At 41.7% G+C, this 15088-nt stretch overlaps 1 protein-coding gene across 3 annotated transcripts in view; it reads right to left on the bottom strand.

Annotated features, from left to right (window-relative positions):
- Positions 1-15088, bottom strand: part of LOC306865286 (dihydropyrimidine dehydrogenase [NADP(+)]-like) — a 189160-nt gene that overhangs the window by 64312 nt on the left and 109760 nt on the right. For all 3 annotated transcript variants that reach the window (XM_079409817.1, XM_079409819.1, XM_079409818.1), the window contains 2 exons: positions 5621-5785; positions 2090-2158 (listed from right to left, as the gene is read on the bottom strand). In XM_079409817.1, the coding sequence (XP_079265943.1) occupies positions 2090-2158; positions 5621-5785 (234 nt within the window). The remainder of the gene's footprint in view (positions 1-2089; positions 2159-5620; positions 5786-15088) is intronic.

Raw genomic sequence — 15088 nt, 5'->3', positions numbered from 1 at the left:
ACAGACCGGTTTAATGAGGTGAGAGAGAGGATAGGGCGACGCGTCGATGTAATCGATAGCAGAATTAACACATTGACATACAGACTGTTTACTTGCAGCCATTTTCTCTGCACAATTAAGCGTCTGAGATCTGCAAGTCAACTATGATTAATCCCGGGGTCGCTCCACTGTCTCTCTCTATTTCCACTTGCAAGGCCTGTGTTTATAACTCCAAATGTGTGTGTATAAGTGGCATGCAGACATATCTGAGTGCTTCACTTCTACACAAAATGTTTGTGTGCATGCGTATAGTAAGGGTTATGCATAATTCAGAATCAAAGAATTGACTCCCTTCCAATTTATGAGTGTGAATTAGAATTAAATTGTGCTACCACAATTCAAATTCAGTTCAAATTCGGAAACTGAATTGGAACTGGAAAGGCATTCTTAATTTAATTCTGAATCATGCACAATCCTTTGTATGGTTTCCTTCCTGGTTTTGGGGCTAATTGCTGTTGATGCTGTTTTGGGGTAGATGTCATTTCAAGTTGAAGCCATTTTGGAGTTGTTCGTGCTATTTGACGGTGATGTCAGTCGAGGACGATTCTGTTTTTGGGTTGAGGCCATTTGGAAATTACATTTTGGGGTTGATCCTTTTGATACCTTTTGAGGATTATGCCTCTTTGGGGTCGAGGGCATTTCACGGTTAATGTCAACTGAGCTCAATGCGTACTTGCAGTTGATAGAGCTTAGGGTTGGTGCCATTTTGGTTTGGTTGGTGGATGTCTGTTGAAGTTGAAGCTGTCTGAGAGCATTTTGGCATTTATGGTGCTTGGGCTTGATGCCGTTACGGAGTTTATTCCAATTGAGGTTGATGCCTTCTTGGTCGTGCTGGAAAAATAAATCGATGCATTGTGATTGAAGAAATTATTCTGTATCGATCCTGGGATTTTCCAAATACATTGCGATTCTCTCTCGATTCTCTCACTGCATGCTTTAGAAGCAGCTATATTCTGCTTGCTTCCAATTCCTTACACACACTTGAAACTAAAATAATCATTCATAAAGTTCGAAAAGGTTGAAGTGAATTACAAGGGTGTTCACAGTAGAATGTGTTTACATTAATCTTGCGTCAGAAAAGCATTCTGAGCCGAGGTGCAATAACATGATTTAGCTGAACGCACAAACTCTCTTCAGAGCTCTTCTTTGTAAGCATTTGAGTGTGCAGTTAAAAACTGTATTAGAATTAAACTAGATTTTAAAACTAAGCTCAGAATCGATTCCAGAAAGAATTGCGATGCATTCGTAAAATCTAACAATCAATCCACGAATCGAATTTATCATCGCAGCCCTACTTCTTGGAGTTGATGCTGTTTGCAGATCAAGATTGATGTCGTTTGAAGCTGATAACATTTTAGGGCTGATGTATTTTTGGAAGTGAGGCCTTTTGCAGTCAATGCTGTTTTGAAGTTGAAGCCAGTTTAAGTTGATGCCTTTTTGGGGTTGAGGCCTTCTGCAGTTGATGGCATTTTGGAATTGATGACGTTTTGAGGTTGGTTGTTGTTTGCGTTTAAGGGTTGATGGTAATTGTAGTCGCCTTTTTTGGGGGGTTGAAGCCATCTGCAGTTAAAAACATTTGGGGGTTGATGCTGCTTAGTTTCACTGCAACATCCTGGGATCTGGACAACTCCATTCTCACAGATGGACCGGCCTGATGATGTCTGGTCTGGGAAGTCCTCTCATTTTCTCTCTTCCATCCTTCCTTCCCCCTCTTCATCTCTCCTCACATCTCATCCAACCATCAGCGGCTCACTCCTTGGCATCCTCTGTCTCATCCCTCTCAGCTTCTTGGCAACATCAGATTAGTTGCTTCCGAAGATCATTTCCCATAAATGTAGCCTACTTTAGATCCAGGATTAGCTGCCAGTGATTCAATAAAGGGCTTTTTTTTGGATAACAGTAAATGCTGGTTTTGCAGTTTGGTACAGGACAGTATGCAATGGCCGTGGGTACACATGCAGTGTTATCAAAAGAGCCAAATTATCCCTAAGGGAAGAGGTTATTATTTCACAACTGTGTGTGTTCACAAATTAGCATAACAAAGACTCACCTCTGCCATTTTGGCAAGCTCGGTCCAATCAGCTTTGTTGTAGCTGCACATTATGCTGGATATGACAATCTATGGGGGAGAGAAGAATGAGAAAGAGAGAGAGATTTCAGCATGGACAGAATTCAAGAACAGGTTTTCATTGTCTCACCTTGTGGCCTTTAACAGAGGCCCGTTTCATTGTGTACAAAAGGTTTCCCCATCAAGGTCCCATTTCAGCACATTATAAAATGGATCTGAAGGCCATTATCTTGTCTTTAAAAAGCAGCTGTCGCCTTCTCCTCAACCCTCAAAGTCACAAAATCAATATTTATAATTCACAAGACCAGGACAAATCCACTGTTGCGCTGCCTTTATTAAAACACTATCAAGCCCCAGAGCAGGGTGTTAGATAAGAGCATTTGCTGGATTAGCCTGCACCGTTTGTTGTTTCCTTCGGACACACAATAAGCCAGTCATAAAACAGGTTACGGAAGGTCTGCTTCTCAAAAACAACTCCTGGTTTTCAGTAATCATGGATATAAAAAGCTTTTGAAACCGTACCGAGCGTACCATAGCACCAATTCTCCAGAGATGGACTTTCTGCCCACACTTGCGAGCGGAAAGAGTAGCTACCAGGTCAACATTTCAGTACACTGTGTCCCTCGTCGTGATATTTCTCCAGGAAAAATCTAACCGTGTTAACCGCATATGTGGCCGCACTCCATTATGTGCCTAATAGCTACAGAGATGTGGAGAAAAAACCCTGCAATGAAGGCTTATCTTGTGTTCCTTGGTCCAACGACGCGATTACATCTAAACTCTTGTCTCATCAGATGTCCATGACTTACACTCGCCGCTGATGAGGTGGAGGTGGGTGGCACGGGGGACGGCGAAGATTGGTGCTAACAACAGGAGAACAGGAGTCCGTGGAGAGTCGGAGAAAACTGATTTCATGGGAGGATATTAAACTTGGAGGCTGTGTTGTCCCCCCGGGACAAATTTCCGCTAGATATAAATCTCTCGGGCATTACGCTTTCCCAAAAGCAGCAGGCAGTTAGGCGCTAAGCTTAGCCCACCTACACAAGAGCAGAAAATATTGCCAAGTTTTAGGGGGCAAATAAAGTTAAGCACTCTGACATTTACCGCCAAGATTTACAGTACAACACTGACATATAAGTGATATTTGTTACACCCTGAAATAGTGTTTGGTAATATTACCATAAACCTCAGGCCATCGGCGAGCAACAGCAGGGTTCCTAAAGAAGATGAAGAGATCAACGCCGCAGGCTTCATTTTGGTTATTATACGCAACACCGGTATTCTGTTTTGATTTGGGCTTGACCTTTGGTCGCTTTAACATCACGTTATTGCAGAACGGCCCTTGAGAAGCTGGAGAGGGATCTAGTTTTAAGTTTATTAACACCAATCCAGCCTGAGCCCTCCTGCCGGAGCGTCACATTAACCGGTGCCGAGGCTGCGGGGTTCGAAGAAGATCGGGGATTACCTGGTTATAAGCTCAATAACCTCCCTCCGGGCGAGCGCCTACGAACCCACCTTACACTCTAACAATGTGTCTCCATGGAGATGAGTCACCTGGAGGCCATATGAGAGCATGTGGAGCAATGATTCCTGACGATTCTCTAACGCAGTGCTGTGACCATTTCCTTATAATGGGAAAAAATGGAAGCACTGATAACAGCAAACCACAATTTGTCCAGTTCGGAGCAACAACAGCCAGAGCAGCATCCTGATGAGGTTTCTTTTTCAGGAACGGTAAAGAGAGCGTTTTAGCACAGCGGGTGTACATGTGAGGGATTGCTAACTATGAATTGCACGAGAACCAAAGCAACCAGAAAGTTCACCAGCCTGACCTCTCCCTCTCACACTGACAAATTTAAGAACATAAACTTTAATCGCGCTAACAGCACACTCAGAGTCTTCTAAAGCATTCGTTGGTATGACAATAGATACTTAAAAGGAACATAAAAACATGCATTCGATCTTTTGTTTGATGGAAGGTTTGAAGACAGTATTCGAAATCAAAATTTGAAAAAAACTCAAAAAGTTAAATTTTTTTTGAGATGTTCAGAAAATTCTGGTGTCTATTTTTGTCTATTCGACAATTTTTTTGAACACAAAAAAATGCATGAAGTCCAATTTTCACCAGCCTGATCCAAAACAATTTTTTTATATGCTTTGAAATCCAATCAGATTTTAACCTCAGTTGCGTTGTGACAGGAAGACTTTATTAAAATACTCAATATTCCAGTTTGTTTTTTCCTTTTTACGCTGATATTACCTTCATATTTGGATACTGCTCTAACGAATACAGTTTGTTTAATTTTTTAACAAAAATATATAAGAAAATATTATGCATATATATATATATATATATATATATATATATATATATATATATATATATATAGTTAAATATTGTTATATTCTTTTTTTAAGAAGATAAAGACTAAAGATTATCTGAGTACTTAAATACGTATATATAGTTCAATATGTTTAAGATTAAATTAGCATAAGATATTAAAATATATTAAAATACAGTCTTTCTTTTCCAGGAAACTAGCAAAAATACCCTACACTCATGGCATACAAATATGTCAGCTCAACGTTCTGTTTTAACAGGAAATGCGTTCGTCAAGCAATTTCTTAGGGTGCTACAGCAGCAAAGCATATCTCAGCTGAGTCGGGGCCCTTAAAAGAAGCTTCTCTCTTTTTCTCTCTCTACTCTCTCTTCACCTTGTTTCAGAAAGAAGCGATACATCTCTGCTGCTTTCATCCTCAGTACAAAAGCCGCCCCAGTGAACGCTGGGCATCACTTCCATTAGTGCTGCCCGTGATTGCCGTCAGAATGTCCTGCAGAAATCAATTAATCCTTTGATATTTCTTGAGCACAAAAAGAAACCCAGATACAAGAATCTTAGAAGTGAACAAATGAGTTGTCATTTTGTAATTTCAGCAAGCATATGCCGCTCCTGCTGTACGATACGAAGGCTGAATTAAAAAAAATTTACTTATGGATGGAGCTAGCTCACATCATAAATATTTGGATTTCATTAACAAACATGAGGATCACATTACTATGAATAATAAATGGAACAATGAGAAATGAATATTTAAATCATATTCAAATTTTATGACTTCAGAGCCAAACCACTGAGGAAAATTTGAAAATAACTATCTACCACAGAGAGTCCCATGCGGATTTTACCAAGACCTCCTCCCATACATTGTGCGGAAGAGATTACAAATAACAATTTTCGCTTTTCAACATGTTCATGTGCATATCTACATTCATTAATGTAGAAATAAAACAGCAACTGCTCTGGTTAAAGACTCTAATTCAAGTTGAATGTCCAGCTAGCAACGGATCCATAAAAATCACATCACTTACTAGCAGGGACTGACACATCATGACAGATTTTGACAGACTTGTGCATTCTATTTTTGACGTGTCACGCTAGGTAGTGCCGCTGTGAATCTAATTGGTCCATTTTCTCAATACAATGTTCCACAAAGTGCTTGTGTCCAACTTACATTGTCAGGAAAGTCGGCTTTGAGTTCCGACACACTCTGGCACCAATAGGCAGCCGTCTTCTCGCTGATCAGCTCAATGTTCAGGAAGGAGCCCTGCCCGGGACCAAACAGCGGTCCGGAAGTGGTTCCACGAACAATACGCGGAGACACATTGGTGACCAAATCCTGCATGTAAGAAGAAAAAAAAGAGATTTGGATTTAAAGCAGTTACCATTTAGATCAAAGACTACTTCAGAGGTATGTGACCTTGCGGCACCTCCATTAGTGACTAATAATTAGCGTACTAGGGGAAAAGACCTACACCTACAAATTCACCTCACACTGACTATTCCAACAGACTCCACTGCTATAAAATATGCTCCGCGGCTATAATTTCCGTGTAGAACAACATAAAGAAGACAATTACGGCCATATTCTACAGAAATTCATGACACAAATTCAATAGCGTTATTTCTCCTTCCCTCTCCCAGGGGGCTTTGAAGTGGAGCTAAATTCATATTTAATCATACACGTTTGAAATTGTGCCGTGCAGTAGGGAAAATGAAGTCTACTTGAACCACAAAAAAAGGGTTTTTACATTACAAAATAAAGTCATTCATCCATCAGTTTGCACTAATATCTTCCCTTCCTCACACTTTCCCAAACTACATTTTATACATGTATTAGAGGCTTGTCTTTTCTCAAAAATGCCAGCATGCCCACAAGCCTTGATAGATGTTCTCTGTACTACATTAAGCTGGAGTTGAAAATTCATCTCTTGGCATTAGCCTCCCAAAGGATTCCCTGCCAAACTGCTATAATATTCATCACTGATTGGATGTATAGAGAACAGGTCATGCTGGCCGGACAGTAATCAGTCCACGCGGTAAATTAGAGGCCAAGCTAATGAAGCTGGCAGAGTTTTGAGGATCGTGGCATCCGGTGAACCGCTATTGGCTAATGGCTTTGGCCCTCGAAATGAGGTTCAACCAAGCCAATGAATTGATGCTCTCACCGATGTAGATGCATCTTCTGGGGATTGAGCCAAGAAATCTGTTGTGTCTCATTTCAAACCTGTGTAAATGACAAACTGAGATTATATTTATAGTTGTTTTGTGGCGATGCTGAAGATGAACCATTTTTGGTTCCCCAAAAAACCTTTCAGTGAGCAGTTCTTGTGAAGACCATAAATGGGGCAGTCGTGGCCTAATGGATAGAGAGTCGGACTTGTATCCCGAAGGTCGTGGGTTCGAGTCTCAGGCAGGGATTGTAGGTGGGGGGAGTGAATAACCAACTCTCTCTCCACCCTCAATACCGTGACTGAGGTGAGACCCTTGAGCAAGGCACCGAACCCCCAACTGCTCCCCGGACGCCGCAGCATTGGCTGCCCACTGCTCCGGGTGTATGTTCACTACTGTGTGTACACTTGGATGGGTTAAATGCAGAGCACAAATTCTGAGTATGGGTCACCACACACCCCTTTCCTTTCCCTTATAAAGAAAAAAAAAAAAAAAAAAACTTTTTTTTCCCTATAGAGAGCCTTCTATTCAGTGAAAATATTATTTCCTAAAAATAAAGGTTCTTTATTGGAATTGATGGTTCCATGAAGAACATCTAACTTCCATAGAACATTTCCATTCCACAAAAGGTTCTTTGGATTATTAAAATGTCCTAGAAAAACTTGAAAGTTCTTTGAAGAACTTAAAATGGTTCTTCTATTGAATCACAGTGAAAACGCCCTTTTAGAACCTTTATTTTTAAAAGTGTCCCATGGATGAAAACCATACACAATAAAGGTTCTTCATTAGCATGGGTGGTCTCATGAAGAACCTTTATTTTTAAGAGTGTATGGTTTTCTGAGAGTTAATGATATTCTGGTCTCAAGACCCTGTCTAATGTAGAAAAGTAAGCCGCAAGATTTGAGGTATCGTTCATGTCTGTAGCACAAACGGTGTGTGGGACCAGATATGCACTGACGTACTGAAGGTTAGGGGTTTGTTCTAATCCTTAGCAAGCATCATTAATTAAAGACAAAGAGGGACTCGTTTTAATCCAATGTGTCTAAGACCGCGGCGCTAAGAGGCTAAAGGGTTAAGAAATTACATTTCGTGTTTCGTCTTCTTCTCTTGCTGTGAAAATTGAACCGATAAACTCAACAGAACAAACAAAAGGGAGTGACAGCTTAATCCTTTGAACTCTGATAAACCATCCATCATAATTTAACAGTGTGAGAGGACAATTTGCATATCCTAATTAGAACCTACGCCTTTACAGAACAATTGCAATAATGGCACGCAAACTTCATTTTACAACATTTGAGCACTTTTCAAGCCACGGAGACAAGAAACTTTCATTGAAAATGTGATCTAATTAGCATAAATTTGATTTAGAAGTGAGGCTCCAAATGTGTGGTTTGTTTTTGTATTATTCATTACGCATTTTTAATTAATTTTAATTAATTTTTACACAAGTTTATTTATTTCTCGTGCTTGCAAGTAATTAAATTATTTTTGTTATTGCCCATACTCATGTTTAGGTATTTTAACAAACTTCCAACTTTAAGTATTAAACATGTAGCTTGTGCTGTGGACATAAATGATGCAGCTTGTCGAGAAAAGGTGTGAACAGACTTCTGATTTTTTTTTGGCAGACAATAAAACAAAAAGCAGAACAAAAAACCCCCACATATGACATGAGCCATATCTATAGATGACAAGCAAAGCTCTAGTTCACTAGAAACCAACTAGAAATGCACTAAAAACACTTGTAAACCCCTAGATACCAGATTTCAATGCCCTGCTAAATACACATGACACTCCAGCTTCATGACAGTCAAATGACAATACAATACAATACAATAAAATATAAATACTTTTATTACTTCAACCAATCAACCAACCAATAAATAACAATAAATAAAAATAATCATTTTATCATTTTCATTATAATTTACATTTCTATAATACTACTACTAATAGTTTATGGTTTAGAAGTACGCATACAGATGACTTCAATGCTAACATACATATATGGACTAAAAGCCACAACACTTAAATTGATATCAAGATGAGGTTCTGTTCGGACCACAGATCGACAGTTCCAATCTGCTAGCAGATGTTTTCTTCAGGTACATTCAAACATTCAAGTGTGTGGTTCTGCGATTCAGTGTGTGAGTTCTGACGAGTGACATTTTCATACATGGCTTGTGGTTGAAGATGAAGACGTTACCTCTTCTTTAATGAAAGTGTTGCGGCCCTCCAGTGAAGACTCTGTTGGGAATTCAGACAACCATCCCATGAGCTCCAGGCCAATCCGTAAGTCTATATTTAATGAAGCCGTGACCAAGGAACATTTGGCTGTCGGCGCTTTGGATTATCAGGCGAGGGTGGAACAAGACGTTTAATATTAAGCAACTAGAAACCATGAAAATTACCCAAAGACAGAGGTCTGGCATGCTGAAACAGGTGCAGCACACAGCAACGGGAGATAAGACATGCATGCATACACACGCTCGCTTTCCCATTCTCTCCTTCCCAGCATGCATCTCAATGCAAATTGGATTCCCAAAGATGAGCGCCGATGGACATTAGACGTAAATTCATTCCTCTACACAGACCGTAGTGTTAATATGCATGACTGCCACCAGCCAGCAGAAGACGGGATAAAACCTGCCCGGGATGGACGTGTAGTATGGGTTTCTGTTTAAACCTACAGTGGGGTCCAAATGTCTGAGAACACATTAGAAATCTAGGATTTCTTCTCTTTTTTCCAGATGTTATCATTCACACCTGTTTTGTAATCTGGATCAATTTATTGATAAGATCTGAATTAAAAGAAATCAGTTCAATATACTGTAGTGCAGGAATAATTTTTTTGGATTGGATCATCTGATACATTGAAAAAGATCTGACCCAAATTAATAAAATCTGTCGAATTAGTGCACAAATCATTCAGAGTGGATTTGTGGACTGGATTAACTGATTTGTTGAAAAGATAGAAAAAAAGTCAGTAAACAAATCTGGGTTTGTGAACTGGATCAACAATTCAAAATATCTGACTCAAAAGAATCAAATCAGCTTGATTAGCAAACACATCAACTGTTTTCTTAACTGGATCATATGATTCATTGAAAATATCTGACTCAAAAGAAACCAATCAGTCCAATTATTAAACAATTCATTTGGACTGGTTTTATAAACTGGATCAAAAGATTCATTCAAGAAATCTGAAAACAAAAAAGTCAAATTACTGAACAAATAATTCAGATAGTTTTTGAAAACTGGATTAACCGACTCATTGAGAAGATCTGACTCCAAAATCTGAATCAGTGTGATTAGTAAGCATGCAATTCAGACCGGTTTTGGAAATCTGATCAACTGAATCATTGAAAACCACTGAATGACTGAATCACTGATTTGAAAGGAACAAATCGATCCAATTATTAAATGAATCATTCAGACTGGTTTGTAAACTGGACAAACTGATTCATTGAAAAGATCTGACTCAAAAGAACAACTCTACATTGGTGTGAATCACTTTTACGATACTTTTAAACTGCTTTTATTCGATTTCATTGTATTAAAGTGGTTGGCTATGAAAATGAACAAACATCTACCTTTTTTTGTTCTACTGGTTTATATGTTAATCATGAAAAATGCAAATGCAAGCATTTTTAATGGTGCTCTCAGACTTTTGGACCCCACTGTACGTCGCTGGTTTTTATAAGGACTCAGTCCACTTGGGGTCCCATTGACCATTCGCAGAATGTGACCAGTTGAGGAAATGCAGGAAGGACCATTTTTCCTTTTTTCCCTACGGAGGCTCAGTCTCCCTCACCATTTCATGCGTGTTTTTGAGCTAACAACGTTTTATCACAGCACAACAGGCCCCTAATCCTCCTGTACAACAAACAGGCTTTCAGAAGCAGAAATATGCAAGAACTACTAATCAAAATGCAGCAGACTATGCCATCGCCGGTGCTGTGCTCACACACTCGTGCTAACATCACAACCTGCATCCACACGCTTTCACATACTAATGAGAATATACTGTACTCTGACCTCACACTGTCACACGAACAGCCTGCATACAAGCAATGGAGTCTGGAAGTATGATCATCATACTATCATAATTCATTACTGCACTGACGTTTACTGCGATCATCTGCATATCTTCGCATGTTTTTCAAACCACCTTTGAAAAGCAGCAACGGAATATCTGTTTCTCCTTACACGTTTCATTATCCTGCGGAAGATGCGCACTGCTGTTTCCCATCTATCTCTTGCTCTCCCCCTCTCTAGACATGCAGGGGAGATCAAGTGCGGAATATACTGCTCAATGGCCGATAATCCCACACATTAAACCACAGGCTTGAACTAATACCATATCAAATGCTTTGCTATTCAGATCCAGCATCCCGCAGTAATTGTCTTATTTTAGAAGATCAAAACTGCAGGGAAAATGCACGCAGTTTCTTACCGTCAGTTTGGATCCTAAGAACGAGCAGGCAAGACATTTAATGGTGCAATCAGAAAAAAAAAGTTCAATCAGAGCGAGTGAGGTCAAAGCGTTCCAGCGGTTGCTTTTTCTAAGTGTTTAATACATAAAAGTAAGACAGAATGAAAATAGCATACTAGGAAAAAAAAGGGGGAGGGGGTATAAGACCACTCAGAAAATGCTTCTATTTTGCATTTTTTTCAAATATATATTTTAGATATTTTTTTAATTTATAAAATCTTTCATTAGAATTTCTTCTTGAAAGAAATTAAACTCTTAAACTCATCACTTCATATTATATTTTATTATATTACATGATATTATATTAAACATTTTATTCATATTCACTAATAATTACATTTTTAAAGGTTATAAAAATTCTAAATCTCAGTCACTTCATATCATAATATATTATATTATATTGCATCTGTCACGAATCAGGCCTCTGTGGCTCTCTCCGATCACCACCAGAGGGCACCCAAACCGGAGTACTAGCTCTCCACATGCCTAGGACTGATTACCTCCAGGTGTTGCTCATTACCCCAGCTTCTTAAGCCACACTCTCACTTCACCCCATTGTGAAGTCTTGTTTAGCCCCGTCTGACATTTCTGAGCAGTTCCCTGATTGTTTATTCTGTGTATGATCCTGGACTGCCTTGAAACTTTTGATTCTCTGCCGCCTGCCCTTTTGTTGTTTGATCTGTTCCTGACCTGTTCCCAGCCTGCTGCCTGCCCTGCCCCTAGCCTGGTAACTCTTATGATTCTGGTTCTCTGTGATATTCCTGACGCTGTTGATCGACCACTACCTGCTGTTGACTTTGATCTTAATACACACTGCAAATGGATCCGACCGCTTCTGACTCCTCATTACAGAAGACTTCGCCATGCCAGGACCCAGCAGTGTTAAATCAACTCTCCTCAGAGGTATCAGCCCAAGCTTCGATGCTAGCCGCGCATCATCAACAGCTTCAGAAGCTCACCACACTTACCAAGGACTTAGTAAGGACGCTGCAAAATCTCCACGTGGTGAGTCCGCCATCAAACCCCACACCGTCCGCACCTGCGCCGGTGCCAACCACTCCCATAACGACTCCAACTCTGCAAAACCCACGACTTTCGCTTCCCAACAAATACGATGGATCCCCGGAAAGATGTAAGGGTTTTCTAATGCAGTGTTACCTCTATATCAATCAACAACCTCTCACTTTCCCCACGGATGACAGCCAAGTCTCGTTTATCTGCTCACTACTCACCGGCAGAGTGTTGGAGTGGGCTACAGCGACGTGGGAGGGAAACCGCTTGTCATTTCCTTCTTATAACACCTTCCTTCATCAGTTCCACGAGGTTTTCGAGCACTCGGCCAGTGGAAAGGAGGTAGGAGAGGAGATGATCGCTCTGCACCAGGGCAACAGCACCGTGGCGGATTATACGCTCGCCTTCTGTACCCTTGCTGCTCAGACTGGCTGGGAGAATGACCCCCTTAAACTGCTCTGAGCTGGCATGACACGATGAAGGGAAAACCTTAGAACAATTTATGGAACTGACCATCCGCATTGACAATTTGATGCGTTCACGACGTGCTCGTCGTCCAGCTCTACTTCTGCCCGTCACACAGAAACGCCCAGACCCAGAGCCCATGCAGGTCGGTGTAACCCGTTTCTCCACGGAGGAGAGAGACGCATTCGCCAACATCTGTGTCTGTACTGTATCGGAATCGGGACACATGAGGGCCGCCTGTTCCGCTCGCCCCTCCCGGTGAGATCCCACTTCAGTGAGTGCTGACTACAATCATTGTACCTCTTTTGAAATTCCCATCACTATTAATAGTGACGAGGGAGGAATCGAGACTAAAGCCATGATTGATTCTGGGGCAGCAGGGAATTTCATTGATATTACTTTTGCCAAATCTCATAACCTCCCTCTCATTTCATGTGAATCCCTGGTGGCTGTGGCAGCGCTAGACGAATGACCGTTGGGCTCTGGGAGAGTCAAATACCTGACTCCCGATTTACGACTTCAAACTAGAGTCCTACACACCAAATCCATTAGACTGTTCGCCATTGAATCTCCTCAGAATCCTATCATCATGGGCTTACCGTGGCTGGAGAAACACAATCCCCGTATTTCATGGTCACCACATCAAATTCTCCAATGGTCAGAGATCTGTCAACACCATTGTTTGACCTCCAGCTACAAACCCACCAATCTTCCCAAGGAGATGAGCCCCGAGCTCAGAGATCTTCCTGAACTACTCATTGAATACCAGGACTTGTCTGAGGCCTTCAGTAAAGCCAAAGCTTCCAACCTCCCTCAACACCGACCTAGTGACTGTGCCATAAACCTCATCCCAGGATCGACGACCTCCAGAGGCAGAATCTTCCGTCTCTCACAACCCGAGTCAGAGACTATGAAACAATACAATGAGGAGGTGTTGCGCAAGGTCTTCATTGTACCATCCAAGTCTCCAGCGTCAGCAGGGTTTTTCTTCGTCAAGATGGACGGAGGCCTCCGACCCTGCATTGATTATCGAGCACTTAACGATATCACTGTCAAGTTTCGCTATCCTTTGCCCTTGGTACCTGCCGCCCTGGAACAGCTCCGCCAAATACTTCACTAAACTTGACCTGCGCAGTGCATACAACCTGATTCGAATTAGAGAGGGAGATGAATGGAAGATAGCCTTCTCGACTACATCTGGGCACTATGAATATCGGGTTATGCCCTTTGGGCTTGCCAACAGTCCTTCTGTGTTCCAGGCATTCATCAATGACGTCCTCCGGGACATGCTGAACTGATTCGTCATTGTCTATATTGATGATATACTGATATACTCCGACTCCCTTGAAACCCATGTTCAACACGTCAGGGCAGTACTCCAGCGGCTCATCAAGCATCAACTGTACGCCAAGATACAGAAGTGTGAGTTCCACCAGACTCAGATCTCGTTCCTGGGCTATGTCATCAGCCCTGAGGGAGTTACCATGGATGACAGTAAGGTTCAGGCGGTGGTCAATTGGCCTAAACCCACGACAGTAAAGGAACTTCAGCGTTTCTTTGGATTTGCAAACTTCTATCGACGCTTCATCAGGAACTTCAGTGTGGTCGCGGCCCCCCTCACATCTCTACTTCAAGGAGGTAAATCACGTCTCAACTGGACACATGCCAGTGAACAATCCTTCCTACAAATAAAAGAGCGGTTTACTTCAGCTCCCATCCTACATCATCCCAATCCGGACCTGGAATTCACAGTCGAGGTGGATGCTTCAAACACTGGAATCGGGGCAGTTCGTTCTCAGCGTCATGGTAATCCATCTAAACTTTTCCCATGTGCTTTCTACTCCTACAAACTCAACCCCGCAGAGAGGAATTACGATGTGGGTGATCGAGAGTTATTGGCCATGAAGGCCTCCTTTGAGGAGTGGCGGCATTGGTTGGAGGGGGCAAAATTACCATTCCTCGTATTAACAGATCATCGCAACCTCGAGTACATCAGGTCTGCCAAACGACTCAACCCCAGACAAGCCAGATGGTCCTTGTTCTTTTCACGCTTTGATTTCAAAGTAACTTATCGACCCGGTTCCAAGAATGGCAAGGCGGACGCCCTATCCAGACAGTTCGACCATATCCCCACTTCAAACATGGCCGAACCCATTCTGCCTTCCACACTTGTTCTAGCACCTGTACAATGGGATATTATGACTGAGATTTCCGAGGCCCTCATCAATGATCCAACTCCTACTGAATGCCCGCCTAACCGAACTTACGTTCCCGCCGCTCTACGTCTAAGGGTCATGCAGTGGGTTCACGAGCTGCCCAGCGCCGGTCATCCAGGTATCAATGCCACCATTCAACTCGTCACTAATCGATTATGGTGGGCAACCCTCCAATCAGGCGTAACCCGGTTTGTGCAAAATTGTGACACTTGCAACATCTCCAAGTCATCCCATCAGCAACTGGCAGGTCTCCTCCAGCCTCTTCCCATTCCCCAACGAC

The sequence above is a fragment of the Barbus barbus genome, assembly GCF_936440315.1.
Source record: "Barbus barbus genome assembly, chromosome: 46".
NCBI lineage: Eukaryota > Metazoa > Chordata > Actinopteri > Cypriniformes > Cyprinidae > Barbus > Barbus barbus.
The sequence above is the reverse complement of the archived record's forward strand: the minus strand, read 5'-3'. Positions and strand labels throughout refer to the sequence as shown.